General features: G+C 42.2%; 1 protein-coding gene across 4 annotated transcripts in view; it reads right to left on the reverse strand.

Annotated features, from left to right (window-relative positions):
- LOC132114489 (glutamate receptor ionotropic, delta-2-like) overlaps positions 1-23,417 on the reverse strand; it is a 398,065-nt gene that overhangs the window by 16,686 nt on the left and 357,962 nt on the right. For all 4 annotated transcript variants that reach the window (XR_009425331.1, XR_009425332.1, XM_059522629.1 and 1 more), the window contains exon 14: positions 11,765-11,931. Coding sequence is in view for 2 of the 4 variants with exons in the window: in XM_059522629.1 (XP_059378612.1) it covers positions 11,765-11,931 (167 nt within the window). In the remaining 2 variants the exon portion in view is untranslated. The remainder of the gene's footprint in view (positions 1-11,764; positions 11,932-23,417) is intronic.

The raw sequence follows: 23,417 nt of genomic DNA on the forward strand, positions 1-23,417 counted from the left end.
GGCTCTCTCCTCAGGTCTGTCTGTCATGTAGTCTCCTCGCTCACCTCTCAGGCCCTGCGTGCTGATTCGAGTGTGGACTGCTGGAGCTGTTGCTATGGCAACCAGCTGCAGCAGAAATGATCAGGTTATTACATGTCTCTGACTGCGGGGAGACACACTACTCGATAAGAGCTGAGAAAACACGATGAGAAAAGGAATCGAAAAGACAAAAGCAAGCAGTTTTTCTGTTTTGTTTTGGAAACAGAGGGAATTTCTTCTCGGCTTATCAATATGAATCAGAACATCTGAAGGCTGTAGACATCTCAAAAGACTGAGAACGACAAGTTTAAATATACAATTTGAATCTCTATATGCATTTTTTTATGCTCTCTATATATTTAGCCTATTAGGGGCATGACAATACACAATAATGATGACTCTGTACGTACTTCGGTTTTGAAGTCACTGTTCGGTACAGCTGGGGAAGAAAATTAAATATATTATTATTATATTATCTAATAAATATATTATTAGATATTAGGGGTGTAATGGTACACGTATTCGGACCAAACCGTTTCGGAAGGCTATGGGTCTTTCTACACGCATGTGTACCGAACGAATAGGCCTACAGTTTTTATTTTTTATTTTATTTAACTATTTTTTTTCTCAGGAAATGTAAATAATAAATGGCGTTTTGACAGTCTTTAATGTGGCATGATATATCGTTGTATAAACGACTTGGAGAGCTGCTCCTGGGACGGTTCAGAAATGTGCTGGTATAATCCCTGAGCGGTCGCGATCAGCTCTGGTTCCTGTGTCTGAGCCGTGACGTGCCGCAGACTTGTGCAGAGCACGAGTGAATGCGATCATTCTTTCCTCTGTACTACTAGTTTTAACACGAATAAACATGACTGATCATCTCATGCCTCATGCAATTGCTTAATCAGTGTTTCAACTGAGGAAAGACATCAACTATACAGCGTCATAATAATTGTCAAATTTCTCATGAATATTACTAGCATATTGGCTGTTTTAGTAATTAAAAACCATACATCAATGTATTCTGCATGACTATATTTTAGATCCCTTAACTCTATGCCCCATACCTAAACTTAAAAACTACCTTACTATTAATAAGCAGCAAATTAAGAGTTTACTGAGGGAAAACTCATAGTTAATAGTGAATATGTGTTCTCTATTCTAAAGTGTTAAGTGTTTGTAAATATAACCATTTACACAGAGGCTGCCATAACTTTTTCTGATGACAGATTTATTTAAACATACATTAAATAATCAAGACATCACCAACAGGTTAAGTAAAATATAATGAAATATAAGCTAACATAGTACATATATTTAATAAAATGCTCCTCTATATAGTTAATTTCTCTAGGGAATTAAGAAGCTGTGGATACTGAATGACTTGCCTCAGGTAAACGAAATGCTACAGTACGACATTGTTTGCAAACATGAGATCTTTCAACATTTATGCTTATTTTGGGCTGTAACTAGTAGTAAAGCAGAATAGGTAATCGTGTTACCCCAGGCACTGCACTGCCACTTGAACTGAAGCACTACAGCAATCAGTCACGCCACATAAAATAGCATCAAATTTCCTGATAAAATGGACAGATTTGAAAGATGAGACTTTGTTTCTTATTGAAAGTAACAAAACACAGTGCTTATCGCGATTATTGTTGATTAAAATTGGTTAATAGGCTACAATATTCGTTGTGTAAACACGCGTACCAAAACGAAAGACACATATTGAAAACTTTTCGGTACGAATATGTGTACTGTTACACCCCTAAAAATCATTTGTGTTTTAATGCCAATTACCACAACAGGTAGTTTCCACTTGTCCCATATTTTCTGTAAAAAAAAACAAACAAAAAAAAACTATATTATAGTAATGTGTCGGGTCTCGGGGCTAATCACCTGTCTTTTTGGTGTGGGTGTGTGTGTTGGGATGGTGACAGCTCACCACGTCTGCCTGTTTGGGTTTTCCCCGCCTCCCTTGTTCCCCGTTGTTAACCATAATTGCTCGCCACCTGTTCTCTATGTCCTTCTAATTTTTTCCCCTTTATTATTCCCTGTGTTTCTCTGTCTATTGTCAGACTGTTGTTATTCGTTCCAATAGCTCCGATCATCTAGCAGTTCTTTGTACTCACCCTGTCGTGTCTTGTCCTCAGGCTCCAGTGTGTTTGGCTTATTTCTCTGCTCTAGTTCTTACAAGGCCAGAGCTCCTAGTAGCTTCAGCTGTTCATCCCGTCACTACGAGTGAATCCTGTGAAACGTGACTCATCTGCTGTTCATCCTGTCACTACGAGTGAATCCTGTGAAACGTGACTCATCTGCTGTTCATCCTGTCACAGCGAGTGAAACCTGTGGAGCGTGACTCTTTCTTCTCTGTCTCCGCTTTGTGAATAAAGCCTTGAGTTTACCCGCACCTGAATCCAGCCTGCTTTCTCCTGACAGAACAGTCTGACCATATTATGGATTCAGCGGGATCTGGTCCGCTTCGCGCGGCTCTCGCTCAACAGGGAGTGTTGATCGGGCAGCATGCCACTCAGCTCAACACCACCGCGCTGGATGTGGAAGTTCTCAGTGCCCGAGTCTCCGAACTTCTCACACGGGTGGACGATCTTCAGCAAGAGGCAACGAGCCGGGGTCCCGTTCCTCACACCGGTATGTCACACGAGTCTGAACCCCATGCCAACAATCCGCCGGTCTACGATGGCGATCCTAACGCCTGTCAAGCGTTTCTCTCCCAATGCTCGCTGGTGTTTTCTCTGCAGCCCCGGCGTTACGCTAATGAAGAGACCAAGGTGGCTTACGTCCTTACACTCCTCTCGGGCCGTGCCCGCGAATGGGGTATCGCCGTTTGGAGATCGCGGGCTCCCTGTTGTGCCACTTTCGCGGTTTTCAGTCAAGAGATGGCCAAATTGTTTGATCGCTCTGCTCAGGGTGACGAGGCGGCGGCCCAGTTTTCATGACTGTCTCAGGGGAGGAGCTCCGTGACTGACTATGCTATCCAGTTCCAGACTTTAGCTGCGGCATGCGGCTGGAATGAGAGCGCGCTGCGCGCTCGTTTTCTTGAGGGGTTGGATTTCGCCATTTCGGATGAGCTCGCGGCCATAGAGCTCCCGCGGGAATTGGATAGGCTCATTAGTCTCGCGCTCCGCATTGAGGGTCGTCTCAGCCGGCGCCGCAAACAACGGCAAACACCCGCCCCGTGGCGCCACCTAGAGTTCTCTTCAGCCAGTTTAGTCAGCCGACAGCCCTCGGAGGAGGAGCCCATGCAGTTGGGTCGTCTACGGCTTACACCACGGCAGAAGCAGGAGCGTCTGTTGTCGGGGGCGTGTCTATACTGCGGCAAGGGAGGCCACTTCGCCCTTCAGTGCCCATTAAAGGGCCAGGGTCCACCAGTGAGGCGGAGCGTCCTGGTGGGCACGGTTCTCAGCTCAAGCTCTCCTGCAACACGCACTCAGCTGCCGTTCCAACTCTCCTTCCAGAGTCATTCACACACTGGACTCGCCCTTGTGGACTCAGGGGCTGAGGGGAACTTCCTTGATGCTGCCTCTGCTCAACGTTGGAAGATCCCGCTTGTTCCTTTGGCTAGCCCCGTTTCAGCATGGTCATTAGCTGGCCGTCCCCTTACCACCATCACCCACGTCACTCCCAAGATAGACCTCCATATTGCTGGCAGTCATCATGAGCGGATTGAACTGTTTATTATTGATTCCCCTAAGGCTCCTTTAGTTCTGGGACACCCATGGTTGCACAAGCACAATCCCCACATTGATTGGGTCTATAATTCTGTTTTAGCCTGGAGTCAGTCTTGTCACGTGTCATGTTTGGGTGCTGCTTTTTGTCCTGTCTCTGTGTCTTGTGTTCCTCAGGAGGATCCCTCTGACCTGACTGGTGTTCCGGCGGAGTACCATGATCTTCGGGCGGTCTTCAGTAGGGCCCGGGCCACCTCGCTACCTCCGCATCGCCCCTACGACTGTGCCATTGATCTCCTCCCGGGCTCTTCTCCGCCTAAGGGTCGTTTATATTCCCTTTCAGGTCCAGAGAGAGAGGCCATGGACAAGTACATACGTGAGTCACTTCAGGCTGGGCTCATCCGCCATTCCTCCTCTCCCGCTGGTGCAGGGTTTTTCTTTGTTCAGAAGAAGGACGGCTCCCTGCGCCCTTGTATTGATTACAGAGGTTTGAATGACATTACTATCAAGAACAGGTACCCCCTACCTTTAATGTCTTCTGCTTTTGAATTGTTACAGGGAGCTCGGGTCTTCACCAAGTTAGACCTGCGCAACGCCTACCACTTGGTGCGCATTCGGGAGGGGGATGAGTGGAAGACGGCATTTAACACCCCTTCGGGACACTACGAGTACTTGGTTCTTCCGTTTGGTCTGACCAATGCTCCAGCCGTTTTCCAGGGACTCGTCAACAGCGTGTTGGGTGACTTGATTAATCAATTTGTCTTTGTGTATTTGGATGATATTTTGATTTTTTCTTCTTCTCTCCAATTACACACCCAGCATGTCAGACGGGTTCTCCAGCGGTTACTAGAGAACCAGTTGTTTGTCAAGGCGGAGAAGTGCGAATTCCACGCTGAGTCTGTTACGTTCCTTGGCCATATTATTTCTACGGAGGGGATCAAGCCTGATCCCGCTAAGATTGAAGCTGTTGCCCAGTGGCCGGTCCCTGACTCCCGGAAGGCTCTGCAGCGTTTCCTGGGTTTTGCCAACTTCTACCGGCGTTACATCCGGAATTTTGGTCAGATCGCTGCACCGCTGACAGCCTTAACCTCCACTAAGGTGTCTTTCAGGTGGAACCGGGAAGCGCAGGTAGCCTTTGACATTTTAAAGTCCCGTTTGGTCTCTGCACCTATTCTGATGGTTCCAGATCCGGAGGCCCAGTTCATTGTCGAGGTTGATGCTTCTGACGTTGGGGTTGGCGCAGTTCTATCTCAGCGTTCCCTCCATGATGGGAAGGTTCATCCTTGTGCATTCTTCTCTCGTCGTCTCAGCCCTGCAGAACGTAACTATGACATCGGCAACAGAGAGCTGCTGGCGGTACGATTGGCCTTGGGTGAGTGGCGTCATTGGTTGGAGGGGTCAGCGCAGCCCTTCTTGGTCTGGACGGATCACAAGAACCTTGAATACATCCGTTCGGCCAAGAGGCTGAGCTCGCGTCAGGCCCGCTGGGCGCTCTTCTTTGCCAGATTCAATTTCACCCTCTCGTACCGGCCGGGATCAAAGAACACCAAGCCTGATGCCCTCTCTCGCCTGTTCGGTGCTCCGGGGGGGGAGTTTGCGGCCGAGGCCATCCTTCCTGAGGGGGTGGTGGTCGGGGCTCTTTCGTGGGGTATCGAGCAGCGAGTTGAGGAGGCCGGTCGAGGGGTGCAGGTGCCGGGAGAGTGTCCGGCGGGCAGGTTGCTGGTGCCGGCTGCGCTGCGCTCTGAGGTCCTTGAGTGGGGTCACTCATCCAGGTTAGTCTGCCATCCAGGTATTCGGAGAACGTTGTCTGCCATCCGACAGCGTTTTTGGTGGCCTACTATGGCCGCAGATGTTAGACAGTTTGTGTTGGCCTGCCCCACATGTGCCCAAAGTAAGCCTGTCAATCGCCCTCCTGATGGTCTACTGCATCCTCTCCCTATCCCTTCCCGTCCTTGGTCACACATTGCCCTTGATTTCGTCTCTGGGCTTCCTCCGTCGAAGGGAAACACTGTAATTCTCACGGTGGTGGATCGCTTTTCCAAAGCGGTTCATTTTATTCCCCTGCCCAAGCTACCCTCCGCCCGGGAGACCGCCCAACTGGTGGTGGATCACGTCTTCCGTCTCCACGGGTTACCGGTGGATGTGGTTTCTGATAGGGGTCCCCAGTTCGTCTCCCGGTTCTGGAGGGAATTTTGTAGACAGATTGGGGCCTCTGCTAGTCTGTCATCTGGTTTTCATCCTCAGACCAATGGGCAGTGTGAGCGGGCCAACCAGGATCTAGGAAGAATGCTCCGCTGTCTAGCATCCAACAATCCGAGTTCCTGGTGTCAGCAGCTCTCCTGGGCAGAATACGCCCACAACACCCTTCCTGTGGCCGCGTCAGGTATGTCCCCTTTTGAGTGTGCTCTTGGTTATAATCCACCTCTGTTCCCATCACAGGAACCCGATGCAGCGGTTCCATCCGCCCTGGCTTTCGTCCAGCGCTGCCGTCGCACCTGGGAGAGAGTCAGGAGGATTTTGGTCCAAGCCTCTGACAGAACCAAGGCTGCAGCTGATCGTCGCCGGTCCTCTCCTCCTACCTATGTGTGTGGTCAACGGGTTTGGCTCTCTACCAAGGATCTGCCTCTCCGGGCGCCTTCTCGTAAGCTGGCACCCAGATTCATTGGGCCTTTCCGCATCACCAAGGTGGTTAGTCCGGTGGCGATCAGGCTCAAGCTCCCTCCTACTCTTGGTCGGGTTCACCCGGTGTTTCATGTTTCCAGGGTCAAGCCTGTGTTCTCTTCCCCCCTTAATCCTGCTTGCAATTGCCCCACCCCCCCACCCCCTCGTCTTGTGGATGGATCTCCTACCTATACGGTTAAGAGATTACTCGATGAGCGGCGCCGCGGCAGGGGGTTTCAGTATCTTGTGGACTGGGAGGGGTATGGTCCAGAGGAGAGGTGTTGGGTGCCGTCCCGGGACATTCTGGACCGTTCGTTGATTGAGGACTTCCGGCGGCATCGAGGTAGGCCCCTTCCTAGAGCGCCAGGTGACGCTCCTGGGAGGGGGGGTACTGTCGGGTCTCGGGGCTAATCACCTGTCTTTTTGGTGTGGGTGTGTGTGTTGGGATGGTGACAGCTCACCACGTCTGCCTGTTTGGGTTTTCCCCGCCTCCCTTGTTCCCCGTTGTTAACCATAATTGCTCGCCACCTGTTCTCTATGTCCTTCTAATTTTTTCCCCTTTATTATTCCCTGTGTTTCTCTGTCTATTGTCAGACTGTTGTTATTCGTTCCAATAGCTCCGATCATCTAGCAGTTCTTTGTACTCACCCTGTCGTGTCTTGTCCTCAGGCTCCAGTGTGTTTGGCTTATTTCTCTGCTCTAGTTCTTACAAGGCCAGAGCTCCTAGTAGCTTCAGCTGTTCATCCCGTCACTACGAGTGAATCCTGTGAAACGTGACTCATCTGCTGTTCATCCTGTCACTACGAGTGAATCCTGTGAAACGTGACTCATCTGCTGTTCATCCTGTCACTGCGAGTGAAACCTGTGGAGCGTGACTCTTTCTTCTCTGTCTCCGCTTTGTGAATAAAGCCTTGAGTTTACCCGCACCTGAATCCAGCCTGCTTTCTCCTGACAGTAATGCACTTATATTGGAAGTGAATGGGCCAATATGTAAATCTGTAAATGTCAAAATATTTAATGTTTCAACAGTATAGCCACAAGACAAAAACAATACAATATTTTAGTGTGAAACAAATCCCTTGCTAACCTTTCTGTGTAAAGTTATGTCCAATTTAGTTCCCATGACAACATAACATTACATTCATGGCCAAAGGTTTTGAGAATTACATAAATATTGGAAATTGGAAAAGTTGCTGCTTAAGTTTTTATAATAGCAATTTGCATATACTCCAGAATGTTATGAAGAGTGATCAGATGAATTGCATAGTCCTTCTTTGCCATGAAAATTAACTTAATCCCAAAAAACCTTTCCACTGCATGTCATTGCTGTCATTAAAGGACCTGCTGAGATCATTTCAGTAATCGTCTTGTTAACTCAGGTGACAATGTTGATGAGCACAAGGCTGGAGATCGTTATGTCAGGATGATTGGGTTAGAATGGCAGACTTGACATGTTAAAAGGAGGGTGATGCTTGAAATCATTGTTCTTCCATTGTTAACCATGGTGACCTGCAAAGAAACGCGTGCAGCCATCATTGCGTTGCATAAAAATGGCTTCACAGGCAAAGATATTGTGGCTACTAAGATTGCACCTAAATCAACAATTTATAGGATCATCAAGAACTTCAAGGAAAAAGGTTCAATTCTTGTAAAGAAGGCTTCAGGGCGTCCAAGAAAGTCCAGCAAGCTCCAGGATGGTCTCCTAAAGAGGATTCAGCTGCGGGATCGGAGTGCCACCAGTGCAGAGCTTGCTCAGGAATGGCAGCAGGCAGGTGTGAGCGCATCTGCACGCACAGTGAGGCCAAGACTTTTGGAAGATGGCCTGGTGTCAAGAAGGGCTGCAAAGAAGCCACTTCTCTCCAAAAAAAAACATCAGGGACAGATTGATCTTCTGCAGAAAGTATAGTGAATGGACTGCTGAGGACTGGGGCAAAGTCATATTCTCCGATGAAGCCCCTTTCCGATTGTTTGGGGCATCTGGAAAAAGGCTTGTCTGGAGAAGAAAAGGTGAGCGCTACCATCAGTCCTGTGTCATGCCAACAGTAAAGCATCCTGACACCATTCATGTGTGGGGTTGCTTCTCATCCAAGGGAGTGGGCTCACTCACAATTCTGCCCAAAAACACAGCCATGAATAAAGAATGGTACCAAAACACCCTCCAACAACAACTTCTTCCATCAATCCAACAACAGTTTGGTGAAGAACAATGCATTTTCCAGCACGATGGAGCACCGTGCCATAAGGCAAAAGTGATAACTAAGTGGCTCGGGGACCAGAATGTTGAAATTTTGGGTCCATGGCCTGGAAACTCCCCAGATCTTAATCCCATTGAGAACTTGTGGTCAATCCTCAAGAGGCGGGTGGACAAACAAAAACCCACTAATTCTGACAAACTCCAAGAAGTGATTATGAAAGAATGGGTTGCTATCAGTTAGGATTTGGCCCAGAAGTTGATTGAGAGCATGCCCAGTCGAATTGCAGAGGTCCTGAAAAAGAAGGGCCAACACTGCAAATACTGACTCTTTGCATAAATGTCATATAATTGTCGATAAAAGCCTTTGAAACGTATGAAGTGCTTGTAATTATATTTCAGTACATCACAGAAACAACTGAAACAAAGATCTAAAAGCAGTTTAGCAGCAAACTTTTTAAAAACTAATATTTATGTAATTCTCAAAACTTTTGGCCACGACTGTATAATGCCTAAATTCTTAACAACTGTAAAAATTATGATTTGCCGAAAGTGATAGAAATTTATTTCAACTCGCCCTTCATTTTTAAACAGCTCAAATAATACACAACTTGCAACAACAAAAAAATGATGTAAGTGCTTTTATATACTCCATATTTCTTCTTTTAAATCTTTCAAACATTGGCTTCATTTACTTCTATTGCAAGTACTTTGCTGTAACCTTTCTTATTTATTTATTTTTTTTAAACGAGGGGAGTTGAAATTATTTTTGTGGGAATCAACATTATGCTACAAAAGTTGTCAATTAAGCTTAACTGGTACTGAACAAAGAATATTCCTTGAAGCGTAGAGAAAATTCCCTTCAATTAGTCGATAATTACGATAATTAAATGTGTAATAGTATGGGATATGGGATATGTTCAATTCTCCTTGCTCTCTTCATTTTGAACGGCTTAGGTGGTAGAAATCTACAGTGTTAATATTGTATTTATTTACTGAGCTCAGCACTTTCAATGGCAGAAGTGTAATGCAGCTCTGTTCTAATGATTTCTATCAGCTTGACAATGAATCCAAAATGTCATGTGTTCCCAGCACCATTTGCCATGGGACTGACTTTGTGTAAACAGGCGACATGTGGCCATAACCAGGCTGACATGGGTATCTGCCCAGAGGAGTATGAGCAAGCTCACATCTGTCCTGGAAACTGACTGGCACTGTGGGCTGCAAATGTCAGGTATAAGTGGTGATCGTTCTAGAGTGTGCCATTTTTAATAGGGTAATTGGTCTTCACTCCTCTAATAACCCTGCTGATCAAAACAACAAGATGCAACTAGATTTTTTTTACACCTTATGAAGGACATATGAGTGGTAGTTGCCTGCACAAAATGCACTGCATCGGTTGGTTGCTAGGAAGTTACTAGGTGGTTGTGAATGGGTCCAAAACAAAAAAGTCTAAATCAAAATCTTAAATATGCATATCAAATACAACCTGCAAAAGAGCACTCTCCTTACTCAAAACCCTAAGCCTACATTCAAAACACCCCAAATATCCCCTTCTTTTCCCCAAAATACCACTTTATTTCACATCCGTTATCTCTCTTTCTCTCGCAATCAATAATGTGTAATTTAAAACTCAACCTAAGAAATAATGATTTTGCAATTACCTATACATGCCAGATTATAAACCACTTGTCCTCAATAAACAATAAACCCCCTGATATTTTTGGATTGGTAGCAGACTACATCAATACATTTAAACACAAAAACACATTTGAGAACATGTATGCACAGTTGCACACAGACCAGTTGTGGCTGGCAATTTTCAAGAAGGGGAAAACACAGACATCATTTATCAAATGGCAAACATTACTCTCAAAAGCTTCTTCTCAAAATAACAGTAAATAAAAAACTTAAAAATATTTGAACAAGGTCAGAAATGTGTTTCAACAATATTTACAAATAGAAATATGCAAGAAGAAACAATAAACAAAACATAAATGCTAAACTAAAAGTGTTACTACTTCTAGCACACTTCTCCCTCTCCTCCCTTCTCCTATACATATACATATATAAATGTAAAAACGTGATTCAGGGGGATTTTAATGCAGATCGCATCAAATATACTAGTTTTTTTTCGTAACTAAAATTTAAATGTTTAGAGTATTATATGTAATTTATACACAGATTACTCACATACAGATAATTTGACAGGTTGTCATAGTTGTTATGAGATTTCAGATGCTTCTGTGCAGTATCCTGAATAAAACGCATGCATTTAGTCCCATGCAAACAACTTATGAAGATTGTGATCGGTGGTTTGGAATGTTAAAAGCTCTTCAAAATGGACAGAATTTTACAGAGAACAATTTTACCTAAAGGACAATGTAAGTGATTATGGTGCACTTTCACTACAGTATGGTTTCTAGTCATGTTCCTTTTGGTACCTTATTATAATTCAAGTGTTTAGTCAAGTTTTCCTCTCTTTCTCTTCACTTCATGGGCTATTTTACTCATGCACTATGGCAGCTGTGTTAAGCTTTTGCACGTTCTTTCTTTAGACTCCTGGTGACGAGTAAATGCAGAGCATGTATTGACTCTTAAACCAACAATGGGACCATCACTACATGCTATCATATTTTTCTCATTTTGTCATTATACTGGTATTTCAATGAAGCGATTTCACTTAGAGTGAGCCATTTAACATGGCGAACACTTAAAGAATTGAGCTCAACTGACAAGTTGAATAATATTAATGAACAAATATAAAACATGTTGGCGTACATTTTATTATTATTTTTTTTTGTCTTTGTAGGTCCAAAAGAAGAAAAAAAAGAAAGAAAGAAAAATAAATACAACAAACTAATGTCTGCTCAGACATGATATTTCTAGTTTTGTCATTACATTACATACATTTTACATTTTTTTAAGTGTTTTATTTCAAATCACTTTTTTTTTGTTTTTGTAATGTACTTTGTTTGAACTTACAACTTCTAAGGGTATCACTCATGTATAATAGTGATTTTGCACTTATTTTCTAAGCACTCAAAATGATTGTTACAATTCAGCCCGTGTTACATCCATTCCCATTTTAAATCACAAACTCAGACTTTAAATGGAAAATTCCTTTGAAAAATCACTTCTTGTTTAACAGCAGGGCCCCAGAGATGACTGGCTATATGTGTATAATAAAAGTCTCATCATACAGTACCTCTGAGAGAAGATGTCCCTGTAGGGACTGCCATGCTGCATCGCGATGCCGTAGCCCCTGTCAGCCACATTGTTGCTCACGGTGTAGAGCGAGCAGTCCTCGTCATTAATGGCCACATACTCCAGCACAGCTGCATCCCACACAAATGCAAAACGGCCGTACTTCACCTAAGAGGGTGATAAAAAAAGACACAAAAGCACAGGAGAGTTATGAGAGAAGCGATTGAAATCATGCTCAAAGTAAAACAGAGAGGCACCTGAGGACGAATTCAAAACCAAATCAGGTGGGAACAAACTGTCCATAAATAATGCGACCAGGTGCTGGACGTATTAGCAAAAGTTGCAAGTCCACATAAAGCTGCACTGCTGAAAAACAATCACGCTTGAATTAAATGACATCCCAGAAGGCTCTTGCTATTCTTCTACCATTAATCGTTTCTTAATTATGGATGAGAAGTGATGCACAAGGACGTTTTACGTCTTCAGACTTTGTCTGTTTCTCAATCTGACTTCTACCAAAACAAGGTTAGCAGAAAAGACCCTTGCTATAATATAGATCACTAAATACTTGCAATATTTCCTCTTTGAGTAAAAAATGAACATTTCAACAGCTAGAGACTTTCATCTTAAGCCCTATGAAATAATTTAATTCTACAAAAGACCTATGTTTATTCACAAAGATATCCTTGAACAAGTCAAGTGAAAGATGGCCTCTTTCCTCTGAGAGAACATTTCAAGGTTACAAAAGCCTTGCATAAAGAAATCAATGTGCTTTTAATGAAAACCAGAGAGCTTTCTTTTTTTCAGCACAAGTCAATCTGCAGTTCAACATCCAAGGATATGTTTCATAGCGACCTCATTCTCAGATGAGGTAAACTGTTCATGTAAAATATACACGTGGTTATTTTGGTGGTAGACACGTCTGACTTTTTAGGCAGAAGCATTTTAATAGCCTGCTCATGAAATTTTCAGGCATTTCAAAACAGTCTGCAACAGGACAGAGCTAGATCAGAGAGACTGTCTTCAGGGAAAATCACTATTAAATGAGTAAACATCTTATTTACTCCGAACGCCTTAGTAGACATAGCGTGCAACCACAGGTCAGTCTGCCAAAGCACTAAAATGGGCTTTGAGTGGCTCCTGGCTTCAGAAAACACTGAGAGCTTATTTTGATAAGAGCAGCAGTCATTTCACTGCAACAAATGCAGATGCAGCTTCACTGCTTACAGATATGAAGCTGCACTGCAGGCTTCAACCAATAACTTTCCCCCTCATTCGGAATCCCTTCTGAAATATTCAATTTGCTTGGGTGCCTATTACAAATTTTCTGTAATATTCATATTAATAATAATGTGAACATATTAAGAATGTATGTTGCTTGCCAAAAAAAAACATTTACTAATATGGCTAGCACCCATTTACCAGCTTTTTAGGAAATCAGAACTGGCTGTATGACACATCACCTACTTAATATTCATGAGCCATGTTGATATCTTTTTAATGATGCATGATATATCAGTACTTTATCACCTATTGGCCAATATTAGAGATAAACATATATTATTTTTGGTTTCGGTTGATATTGGATATTTAACTGTAAAATAATTTCCCCAATTTGCCACCATCTAACATTTATTTTTTTTTAAACACTTATAATGTGATGCATAAATTCACCTGAAGAAAATACAATTGAATTTAAAACCCTAAAAATAATCATTAAAAAATAATTCAAATATCTTACAGAATAAACATAGATTTTAACAGATGATTATGTCAATACTGGCTGGATGTTAAATTACATAGTTAATATTCATGACCCATCTTTTTTTTATATATTTTTTTTATGATGCATGATATATCAGCACTATATGAACTATTGGCTAGAATTAGAGATCATTTTTAATAATTAATTAATAATAATTAATAATAATAAATATGTTTTTATTTATTTATTGGTATTGGTTGATATTGGATATTTAATTAAATGAAAATAATGATTAAAAAAATCGATGTTGATAGATGCTTATGTCAATAAAAAATAAATAAAAATAATAATAATAATTATTAAAAATTTGTGTACTCTGTATGCTACATCTCTGTAGGAGTGTGTATTTATCTTTTATGCTTTTTCACAGACACAAACAGACAATGTCAGAACATTACATTTAGAAGCTGAATGAAGATTGTTCTGTTATACCGGAGGCCTTTTCTATTGATTCTAATTCAATTGAACAGAGGCAGCAGAGGAAAAATTGCCTGTGGTATAATTGCAGTTGGTAAAATTGCCACAACTGCATTATAATGGGCACGTGTCACAAAAGGTGAGAGAAAGAAAAAAAACTTCTTGACACAAATCACATTAAAGACAGGAAAGTAAAGCATGTCTAGGAGTCCTGCAACACTGCAGCCGTGGCACTTAAAGGGGTTGTGCTTTTAATTGTGCCAAGCTAATTATTTTAGGCCATTTTCTCTAAAACAAACAATGCTCAGTGCATCCTAATCAGTACATTGCTTTTAAAGGAGGCATCAAGCACATGCCCTCATTACATATTTCATATTCACCCATACATATTCAACGTTTCCTCCAAACAACAGGGCACTGAGTTAAAGTTAAAGGAAAACACATTGGATGCGACTGTATTGGAAATGTGGTTCTCACAATGCTCTCATGGTATCAATGGCTTGGGAAAATGACAACACTCTATAAAAACAGCAGGACTCCTCTGATGTTTGGTGAGATGTAAACCCTATAGTATGAAATGAATCAAAGCTTTTATGAAATCAATAATTTCCAAAAGCAAACATATTTAATGTAAAAAGAACAGCTCAGAGAAATATTATATCTTCCCCAGAACAGCAGTAAAAGTGAATGATAAAAGGATATATAGATATTGCTCCACCATTATCTAAGGCAGTGGTTCCCAAACTTTTTCTGCAGGGCCCCCCTTTCTGAAGATAAGAATATTTTCGAGCCCCCCCACACTGACACAAACATACAAATCCTTTGTTTCTAAACTCCACTGGACTTTACTTAACATTGTAAGTCATACAAAATGGCAACTTCTTCCTGAACAAAACTAAAAAAAAAAAAAGACAAATCACCTTCACAATTATTAAAAGTGACACTGCATCATGTATCATAAAATTTTACCATGTAATGGTGTTCATGGCTTTCAACACATCTTCTTATAAACTCCATTCCTGCATGAAAGTGGCCTTTTACACTTTACCAGCTCTCTGAAGAAAATAACAAAATCCTGAACATTTAACTCTGCAAAAACTGCACCTTAATGTCCACATCTTTTCAGTGACTGGTGTGGGCTTGCTTCATGCTGCAGATCTTCTCAAATCGGGGTTTCAGCTGTGAGACTGCTACTCTTAGTTCATTTTCAATGTCCAGCTTTGATCTGTATTTAGTCTTGATGGAGGCCACAGCAGAAAAACCTATCTCACATAGGTAAGACGTGGCAAATGGAAGGAGTGTGGCCAGAGCTCTTTTACCTAGCAGTGGGAAATCTTTCTCCACTCCAATCCAAAATGCAGCTAATGTCTTAGACTTAAACTCAAGCCTCATTGTTGAATCAGAGGTGACATCAATGAACTGTTCATTCTCTGTAGTGCTGAATTCGGCAGGTGGTGTTGCACTGAAGGGGTCTCGGATCCAGTCATATTGTGTAGGATCCTGCACTGGGAAGTACCTCTGGAAATGCTTTTGGAGGGCAGAGATGTGAGCTTTCATGCATGGGATCACTGTGTTCTGCAGCTTGTTGACCTCAATGAATGACTTCAGGTTCTCAAACGAGTCTATATTTCCCTCTGTAACTCGCTGCTCCCACATCTCAAGCTTTCTTGTGAATGATGTGATTTTATCTGCCAGATGTGGAAGGTGTGTGTTGCTGCCCTGCATCTGCAGATTTAGCTCATTGAGTTTTTGAAACATGTCACTGAGGTATGCAAGTTTCATGAGGAACTTGTTGTTGTTAAACTTGTGGGCAAGTTCATTTTCCTCCTCCTCCAAAAAGATGCGGATCTCATCCCACAGTTCAAAGACCCTGGATAAAACCTTCCCACGTGACAGCCATCGGGACTCGCTGTGAAACAGAACAGCTGTGTGGTCGGAGCCCATTTCCTCACACAGTGCAGAGAAAATACGTGCTTTGACAGGTCGTGTTTTAATGTAGTTCACTGTAGTGATGACATCCGTCATAACATCGTGCAGGTCGGGACTCAGCTGTTTAGACGCCAGCGCCTCTTGGTGTATCATACAGTGTGTCCACTGCACGTTAGGGGAGATGCGCTTGATGAGCGCTTGCAAGCCCCCCTCTTCTCCCAGCCATGGCCTGAGCCCCGTCTGTGCAGATCCCCACACAGTCCTCCCATTTCAGATCGGCCTCTCTCAAGTAAGTGTCAATTATTTTAAACAGTTCGTCTGCAGTGGCTCTGCTCGTCATTTGTTTGCAGAAAAGCAAATCCTCCCTCAAATCATCGGCATCAATGAATCTGACGTATGTTATCAATAAGCAGTCTTTATTACTGTCAGTCGCCTCCTCCATCTGCAGAGCAAAGCGTCGGTCCCGTATCTTGTCATTTAGCTGCTCTTCTATGTCTTTTGACATATCATAAATACGCCTTGAGATAGTATTGTTTGAGAGAGGAATGGCCTTTAGCTTGCTGGCAGTGGCTTCGTCGATCATAGTTGAGACCATGTCGATCGCAGAGGGAAGTATTAATTCCTCGGCTATAGTGTGTGGCTTTTTACACTGAGCAACTCTGTAGGCAACTTTGTAGGATGCGAGTTGAGCATTTGCAGGCAGGGATGCTGCTTTAGTAAAGCGACTCTGCTGTGCATGACACTGTGTGAGTTTTTTTCTGAAGAACTCCACCGGCTTGTCTTTGTGCTCGGGATGTGTTGTCTCCAAGTGGCGTTTTAATTTGTTCGGCTTCAGACTGTCGCAAGCTAGTATTTTTAGACACACAACACACTGTGGTCTTTCCTCCTTACCCACTGTTGTGCTGGTGAAGCCGAGTGCGAGATATGCCTCGTCATATTTTCTTGTCTTTGCTTTTGAAGTTGCTACATTTGGTGAAGATTCATCATCTGGTTTGCGTTTAGCTGGGAGCGCTGTCACAAACTTGTCCATGCTGTTATGCTAGCATTGTAACTAACCCGGGAAGCCGTAGCCGTGCCGCGCCCCCCCCCTGCAATACCTCCGCGCCCCCCAGTTTGGGAACCACTGATCTAAGGCATGACACATATTTCCCAAAATGCAGCATAGTTTTATTTCTTTTGCTCACATTTGTTAATTAAGGTGCAAGTGCAGTAGGCATAATTTCAGTTATTTTCCAAGTGAGTTTCCAGCCACAAACCTGTATTTTTAATATGAACAGATCACATTAAAATACTAGTTATAAACACCAAGATGTGTATACAATATGAGCATAAAAACGTTTCTATTCAGTAAGACTACATGTGCATAAACAGCGATGGAAAGTTCATGGATTTACTGAAATACCTAGATGCAATTCCTAAATTCAAAAAAAGTCATGTGACTGAATAAACCATCATACGATCAGCTGACTTGTTGCTCAAACATAAAACATCTGTGATGTCTAAAACATTTTATTTATTTATGTCCTTTTTTTTTAAACAAATTTCCCTGGAATCTTGCTTTCCTGAGCATATGGCAAGGAAATGCTGACTTATTCACATTTTTGTTGTTGTTGTAATATTCATAATTAAATACACAACATGGATGAAAACATACTCTTTATCGCTGCTGAACAATTCTCGACACAGTATGAAGCCGACCTTAATGGAGGTCAGACTGTTCTGTATAAAGTCTTGCGGCTGGCAAGATGGCCTCTGGGACCTTGAGCCCTGGCCTTTTGAAGAAGTCTCAGCAGGAAAGCCGAGGACAAAGCTGATTGGCTCTCAGTAATGTTGTCCTGGGAGATGATCACTCAGCAGGAATGTCCTCCTTCATCAAATGAAGCGGGCCTCTCTCCACACTTCCTCAGGTTCTCTAGAGCATGGTTTCTGAAGCTTCTTATGCTTTTGAGCTTTCTGAGTTAGAACCTGAGAAAGGGGTTTTAAACTAAGAACTAAGATGGAGAATAAAGATGTTTTTTCTTCTTCTTCTTTTAGTTCTCTTAATGTTTTGAATAGGAACATGACCAGATATATTTATATCTTGAGCACATAAATCCAACATATTCTGCCCTGCAACTCAAAACCAGTTAGATGAATGCTACAAATGAAAGTGGGCTGTCTTGCTTTTCTATCCAAAGCACTTTTTCATTACATCAATTTATGTTCAAAAGATCCACATTCTTTCAGATTATTTTTAACCCATGATTACTGCCTTTACCAAAACAGGCATGCATTTTCAAACAGATGTTTGTTTAATTGCTACTTGCCTTAACTGATATTGCTCATGAAAAAAAAGCAGGCAAAATTCATAAATTCAGACTTGAACTGAGCTGAGCCCCTATCACAAGAAAAAATCATGAGGATAAAAAGAAAAAAACAGAATTTTTTTTTTATTTTAATTTATACTTTAAATTATACTTTGCCTTCCTTTAGAGATGCAAAGTGGTTTGCAGTCATTTTGCAGGTCTGCTTCAACCAATCTGCTGCTTAAAAAGACAGTTCACAAAAAAAAGAAAACTTTGTTATCATTTAAAGAAGAATGTTGAATCTGTTTTTGCATATTGAATACATAATATTCATATAATTATTTAGGGATGCACCAATCCAATGCTCAGTATCGGTATTGGCTCCGATTTTGCCATTTTCTGCCGTATCGGGTATCAGTCAGACAAGACCGATCCAAATCTAATATTGTGCAAATACTATTCTGTGTTATAGTTATTTAATGTACATGTAAATGTTAATCCCCATGAAAGGCATTATAAAGCCCCATAAAGTTTCTGTGCACTATATTCCAAATGTTCTGAACCAGTTCCATAGTTTCATTTGAGCTAGAGATGAATATTTAAGTCAACTTCATAGACTCTTCTCTCCGTTGCGGCTGTCTGTCATCCTCCATCGCACCTTGTCGCGTTCGGTTACGACAATCAATACGATAAAAGTCTCTCCAAGAGGATTTAATTTTCCTATTATTATAATTGATCTGTAGATAAATATCAGTGGTTTTGCATGAAATTAGTTTTTCTTGCTGGAGTTTAGTGTTGTTTCTGAATCATTTTACTTCCTACCGGGTGTTTGTTAGATCTTTATTTTACTGGTGAATTATCTGCTAACCTAATAGGATTTCTGTCATAGATAATGATTATATATTTTTTTAATTTGTTACTTTTCTTTACAATGAAGATAACACACACAAATCACGATCAGGCCAACACACAGAAGTATAGAAATGCTATACTGATTAAAAAAAACAACAACAACAAAACAACAAAAACAAAAACTGTGCTAGTATCGGATCGGTATCGACCGATACTCAGAATTTTTGGTATTGGATTGGTTCTGAAAAGTAGTATCGGTGCATCCCTATAATTAATATATACAATCTATCATTTTATCTCTCTCTTCTATATATTTATATGTATCATGAAGTGATACAAAACAAAACAAATTTTTTTCAAAAGGGAACTGTGCCACTAAGACAAAATAAATGTCCAAATCTGAATGCAGTAGAGAACCTAATTAATTTTATATACAGAGAGAATTGATGAGTTTCATTAATTAGCAGTTTTTAGAGAGGGACAGCTGACCAACGCTCTTCACAGGCTCTTAAAAAGGGTACACTGAAAGCTTGCACCCATGTGGACTGTGTGCGAATGTGCACTCGATGGAGACAACATGGAGAGACATCAATATGTAACAACTTCCTCTCCCACTTTTCCTCTCCTCTCTAATTGGCTTTGAGCTGTCATTAGTACTCTCTATCCTACAGAAAATGAAGGAAAAGCAATTAATAGTCCATCACAGACCATATGCAAAAGGACGTACCTTCCCAAAGACAGGATCTATAAGGGAGAGAGGAATAATTAGGCACAGATGTTTGAGAAACAGTCCAGGACAGCTCACTGAGCTAGAACTGAAATACTGTTGCTAATGGGATATGGCATGAATCTTTATTTTTTCACTCATCCTTTTCAATCTGTTGTTTTGCAGTATTACAAATATAATTTGAAGAATAATGGGGATATTTTAAAATATTCTGGCTTTAAAGACAGTCTCTGTAGGTTGAAGTGATCTTGCTTTGCAAACCAAACCGAGCTTGTAAGATCACCTGATACCCCTTATTATTTCTAAAAGAGATAGTTCACTCAAAACTAAACTTCCAGCATCATTTAGTCACCTTCATGCAATTTCAAATCTGTATTAGTTTATTTTATATTTGTAGAACACAAAAGAAGATATTCTGAAGAACTTTTTTGTTGACAAAAACGCTCAGGCATTCTTTATAATTCTTCATTTCTGTGTTCTCCAGAAGAAAGAAAATAACACAAGGATAAATGACAGTTTTTATTTTTTAATAAACTATCCCTTTACAATTAAAATTATTACATATTTGATCATTCCAGAAAGTAGGAAGCACCATTCAGTGTAACAGCTTCCCATATTTTTCCTTAACGTAAAAAAACTCATAATGTCAAAGTCACAGCTGTAACATTTTGCAGTCATATACTTGTCAATTTTCCATAATGTTCAAACATGAAAATGGCAAACAGCAGTGCGCTCAGCAGGGAGTGAACATTTGAGAGAGAATATGACGAGTAGGCTATTGATTGCTAAAATAGATGAATTAGGCCTCTGACATTTAGTGGGAGTGGTGAACCAAAGAAATTTTCATTTCTTAAAAGAAAAGCATTGACTCTCATAGAAAACTGCTCTCCTTTGGAAAAAATGATGATAATAATAATAATAAAAAGATGTATGAAGGCCTATTTTTAGCCAGGGCTGGTAGGAGTGCTGGTTCCTTGACAGGAGTCACCCACGCTGAATCCGACCAGTATTGTGTGCCAAATCTCATCAATGTCACCCAACTCCCTTTCCATTTAACACTGGTTTCACTCTGCCTTCCTTTCCTGACTGTATTGACTAATCAATCAGTTTTGACACTAGTCTGTCTGTTCGGTTAGTGTTGACTAGCTGTGGATCAAATGACTTAATTTGAGCTTGTTTGATACATGGTGACAATAAGAGGAAACCAGTTCATACTGTAATGGCAATTGTGGCGAGTGGGGCGGGGCCGAGGGACATGGGAACAAGGAGTGAGGCCGGCAATGATTGGGCAAATCAGTGTCACCTGCGACCCACCGCTGGTCTCGAGTCCCACGTAGGAGATGGAAGGATATAAAACTGGAGCGACGACAGTGAAGGACGAGAGAGGACCAGGCCTGGTTTTTTAGTTGTGTTTTGGTTTTATTTTGTGCGCATCAGTCGTCCGTGAGGGGCTGGTGCGCTGTTTTGTGTTTATTTTGTATTATTAAAATGTTATTTGATTGTCCGCCGGTTCCCGCCTCCTTCTTCCCGATGATTATGGAGTTTTTATCATTACAGTGGTGCCAAAGCCCGGGAGAAGGAGGGACGCGCTGCTGAAGATCCTTCGCCGCTGTGGTGAATCCGCGGTGCCACGGAGCTGGCGAGGAGAATGCCGCCATGGACGCTCGAGGCGGTGGACTGGAGCGAGTTGCCGGGGACGGGCGAGCTCGCTGCCGACCGCCCGCGATGTGGAGGGACGGCTACCGTCCGTGAGGGAGCGGAGGAGTCGGCGCCGTTCGCCAGGGGGCCGGAGCCTGCTGCCTCCGTGAAGGTATCCGGAGGAGCAGGGAACGGGGGACTCCTGCCGTCCGCCGAGGGCCGTCCAGTGCCACCGCCAGGCACCGTGGAGGAGATCGCCCAGCCGGTGGAGGGCCGAGCAGCAGTGCGTCTGTGAACTGGAATTTTTTTTTTTCTCTCTCCCCTCTCTCGTCTCTGTCGCTCCTCCTTCCATCTCCTTTTCTCTCGCCTCGTCTGTCTTACCCCCAGGTTCCCGCAGGTTCCCGTGAGCGGTCCCCCCCGGAGGGGGGTGGGGGGAGTAAAGCGCAGTCTCGAGGGTACCCCCCGGACTGCGAGGGGCGATGGGGGTATGTGGCGAGTGGGGTGGGGCCGAGGGACGTGGGTACAAGGAGTGAGGCCTGCAATGCGACCCACCGCCGGTCTCGAGTCCCACGTAGGAGATGGAAGGATATAAAACTGGAGCGACGACAGTGAAGGACGAGAGAGGGCCAGGCCTGGGCTTTTAGTTGTGTTTTGGTTTTATTTTGTGCGCATCAGTCTTCCGTGAGGGGCTGGTGCGCTGTTTTGTGTTTATTTTGTATTATTAAAATGTTATTTGATTGTCCGCCGGTTCCCGCCTCCTTCTTCCCGATGATTATGGAGTTTTTATCATTACAGCAATATATCTCTGGAAATGCAAACTAAAGACATCTGAGATAAAGTACAAACCTAAATTCTTTCCATCAACTTCAAATTACTCAAACATTGCTCAGTGGCTGACAGGAAGTGTATAAGGGAGACTGTTTTACACGGTTAATGACAATGGAAGCAATAAAAATCTTGCAATATACACTTTCATTTCTCATCAACATAATTTCAGATCTCTTTACTCACATTTGTGTCAACAGAGTGCTGAAAAGAAGGTCGTTTACATAAAGCTGTTTACATTCTGGGATGGTTGGGTAAAATGGCTAGTCTATATTGAGCAATTTACATTTTAGGTAAAATACTGCCAAATACTGCTCTGCCAACAAAAGTAATTCCAAACAAAGACACACTTAAATGAACCATCGGCTGAATGAATCAGTGTGCTTTGAACAAATTATATGAGTGTATGATTCAATGACTCCCTCATTAAGACAGTCAATTGTCATCACCTGCAGGGGCAACAATGTAACTGTAGAAAAAAAGCACTAAAAAGTAGACAGACTGATAGTTTGTGAAAGTCCCACGGCTTTTAATTTTCTGCACTCTTTAAACACTGCTTGACAGATCAGATTCAAAGACTCCAAGTGCTCTGAATGTTTTCATACAGAACTAAAATATACGGCAATGGTTAATTTAACATTGAATTCGAGGCTATGTATAAACTGAACTGTGCTTTTGATCATTTACTCAAATACTAGTCAGACATAGCATTCAAAAGAAAAGAAAAGAAGGTCTGTGCATCCTTTTGAGCTTCCCACGCAAAGGGCAAAATATAAAGTAACTAAGACAGCCATGAGACTGCAAGCTTAGCCTCAGAAAATGTAGAGATGGATTTTAAAGAAAGTCATCTAACCTCTCTGCAACCACTATTCTCTTCTCCTCATAAAACAAATCTTTTTGGAACAACATGAACTACATGAGGGTAAGTACATGACATAATTTAAATTTTTTGGTCATATTATTGCTTTAACTGCTTGCAAAAACCAGTCAAAGACAAGAGGGAGCAGGAAGGGCGTGAGATCAAGCTAGGTTCTAAGTCGGGTCACCCTCCACCATGCCACACACCTGAGCTTTACTTGCCACAGGTCATTTTTTGTTGCTGAAAGGTTACCATCCTAATCAAGAAAGTAACGGTCCTCCTACTCTTCTTAAAATTCTCTTAGTCTATTTGTGATGACATGGATCAGTGGATGCATCTTGTCCACAGAGCAGGAAA

Source organism: Carassius carassius, chromosome 34 (genome assembly GCF_963082965.1).
Source record: "Carassius carassius chromosome 34, fCarCar2.1, whole genome shotgun sequence".
In the NCBI taxonomy this organism is placed as follows: Eukaryota; Metazoa; Chordata; class Actinopteri; order Cypriniformes; family Cyprinidae; genus Carassius; species Carassius carassius.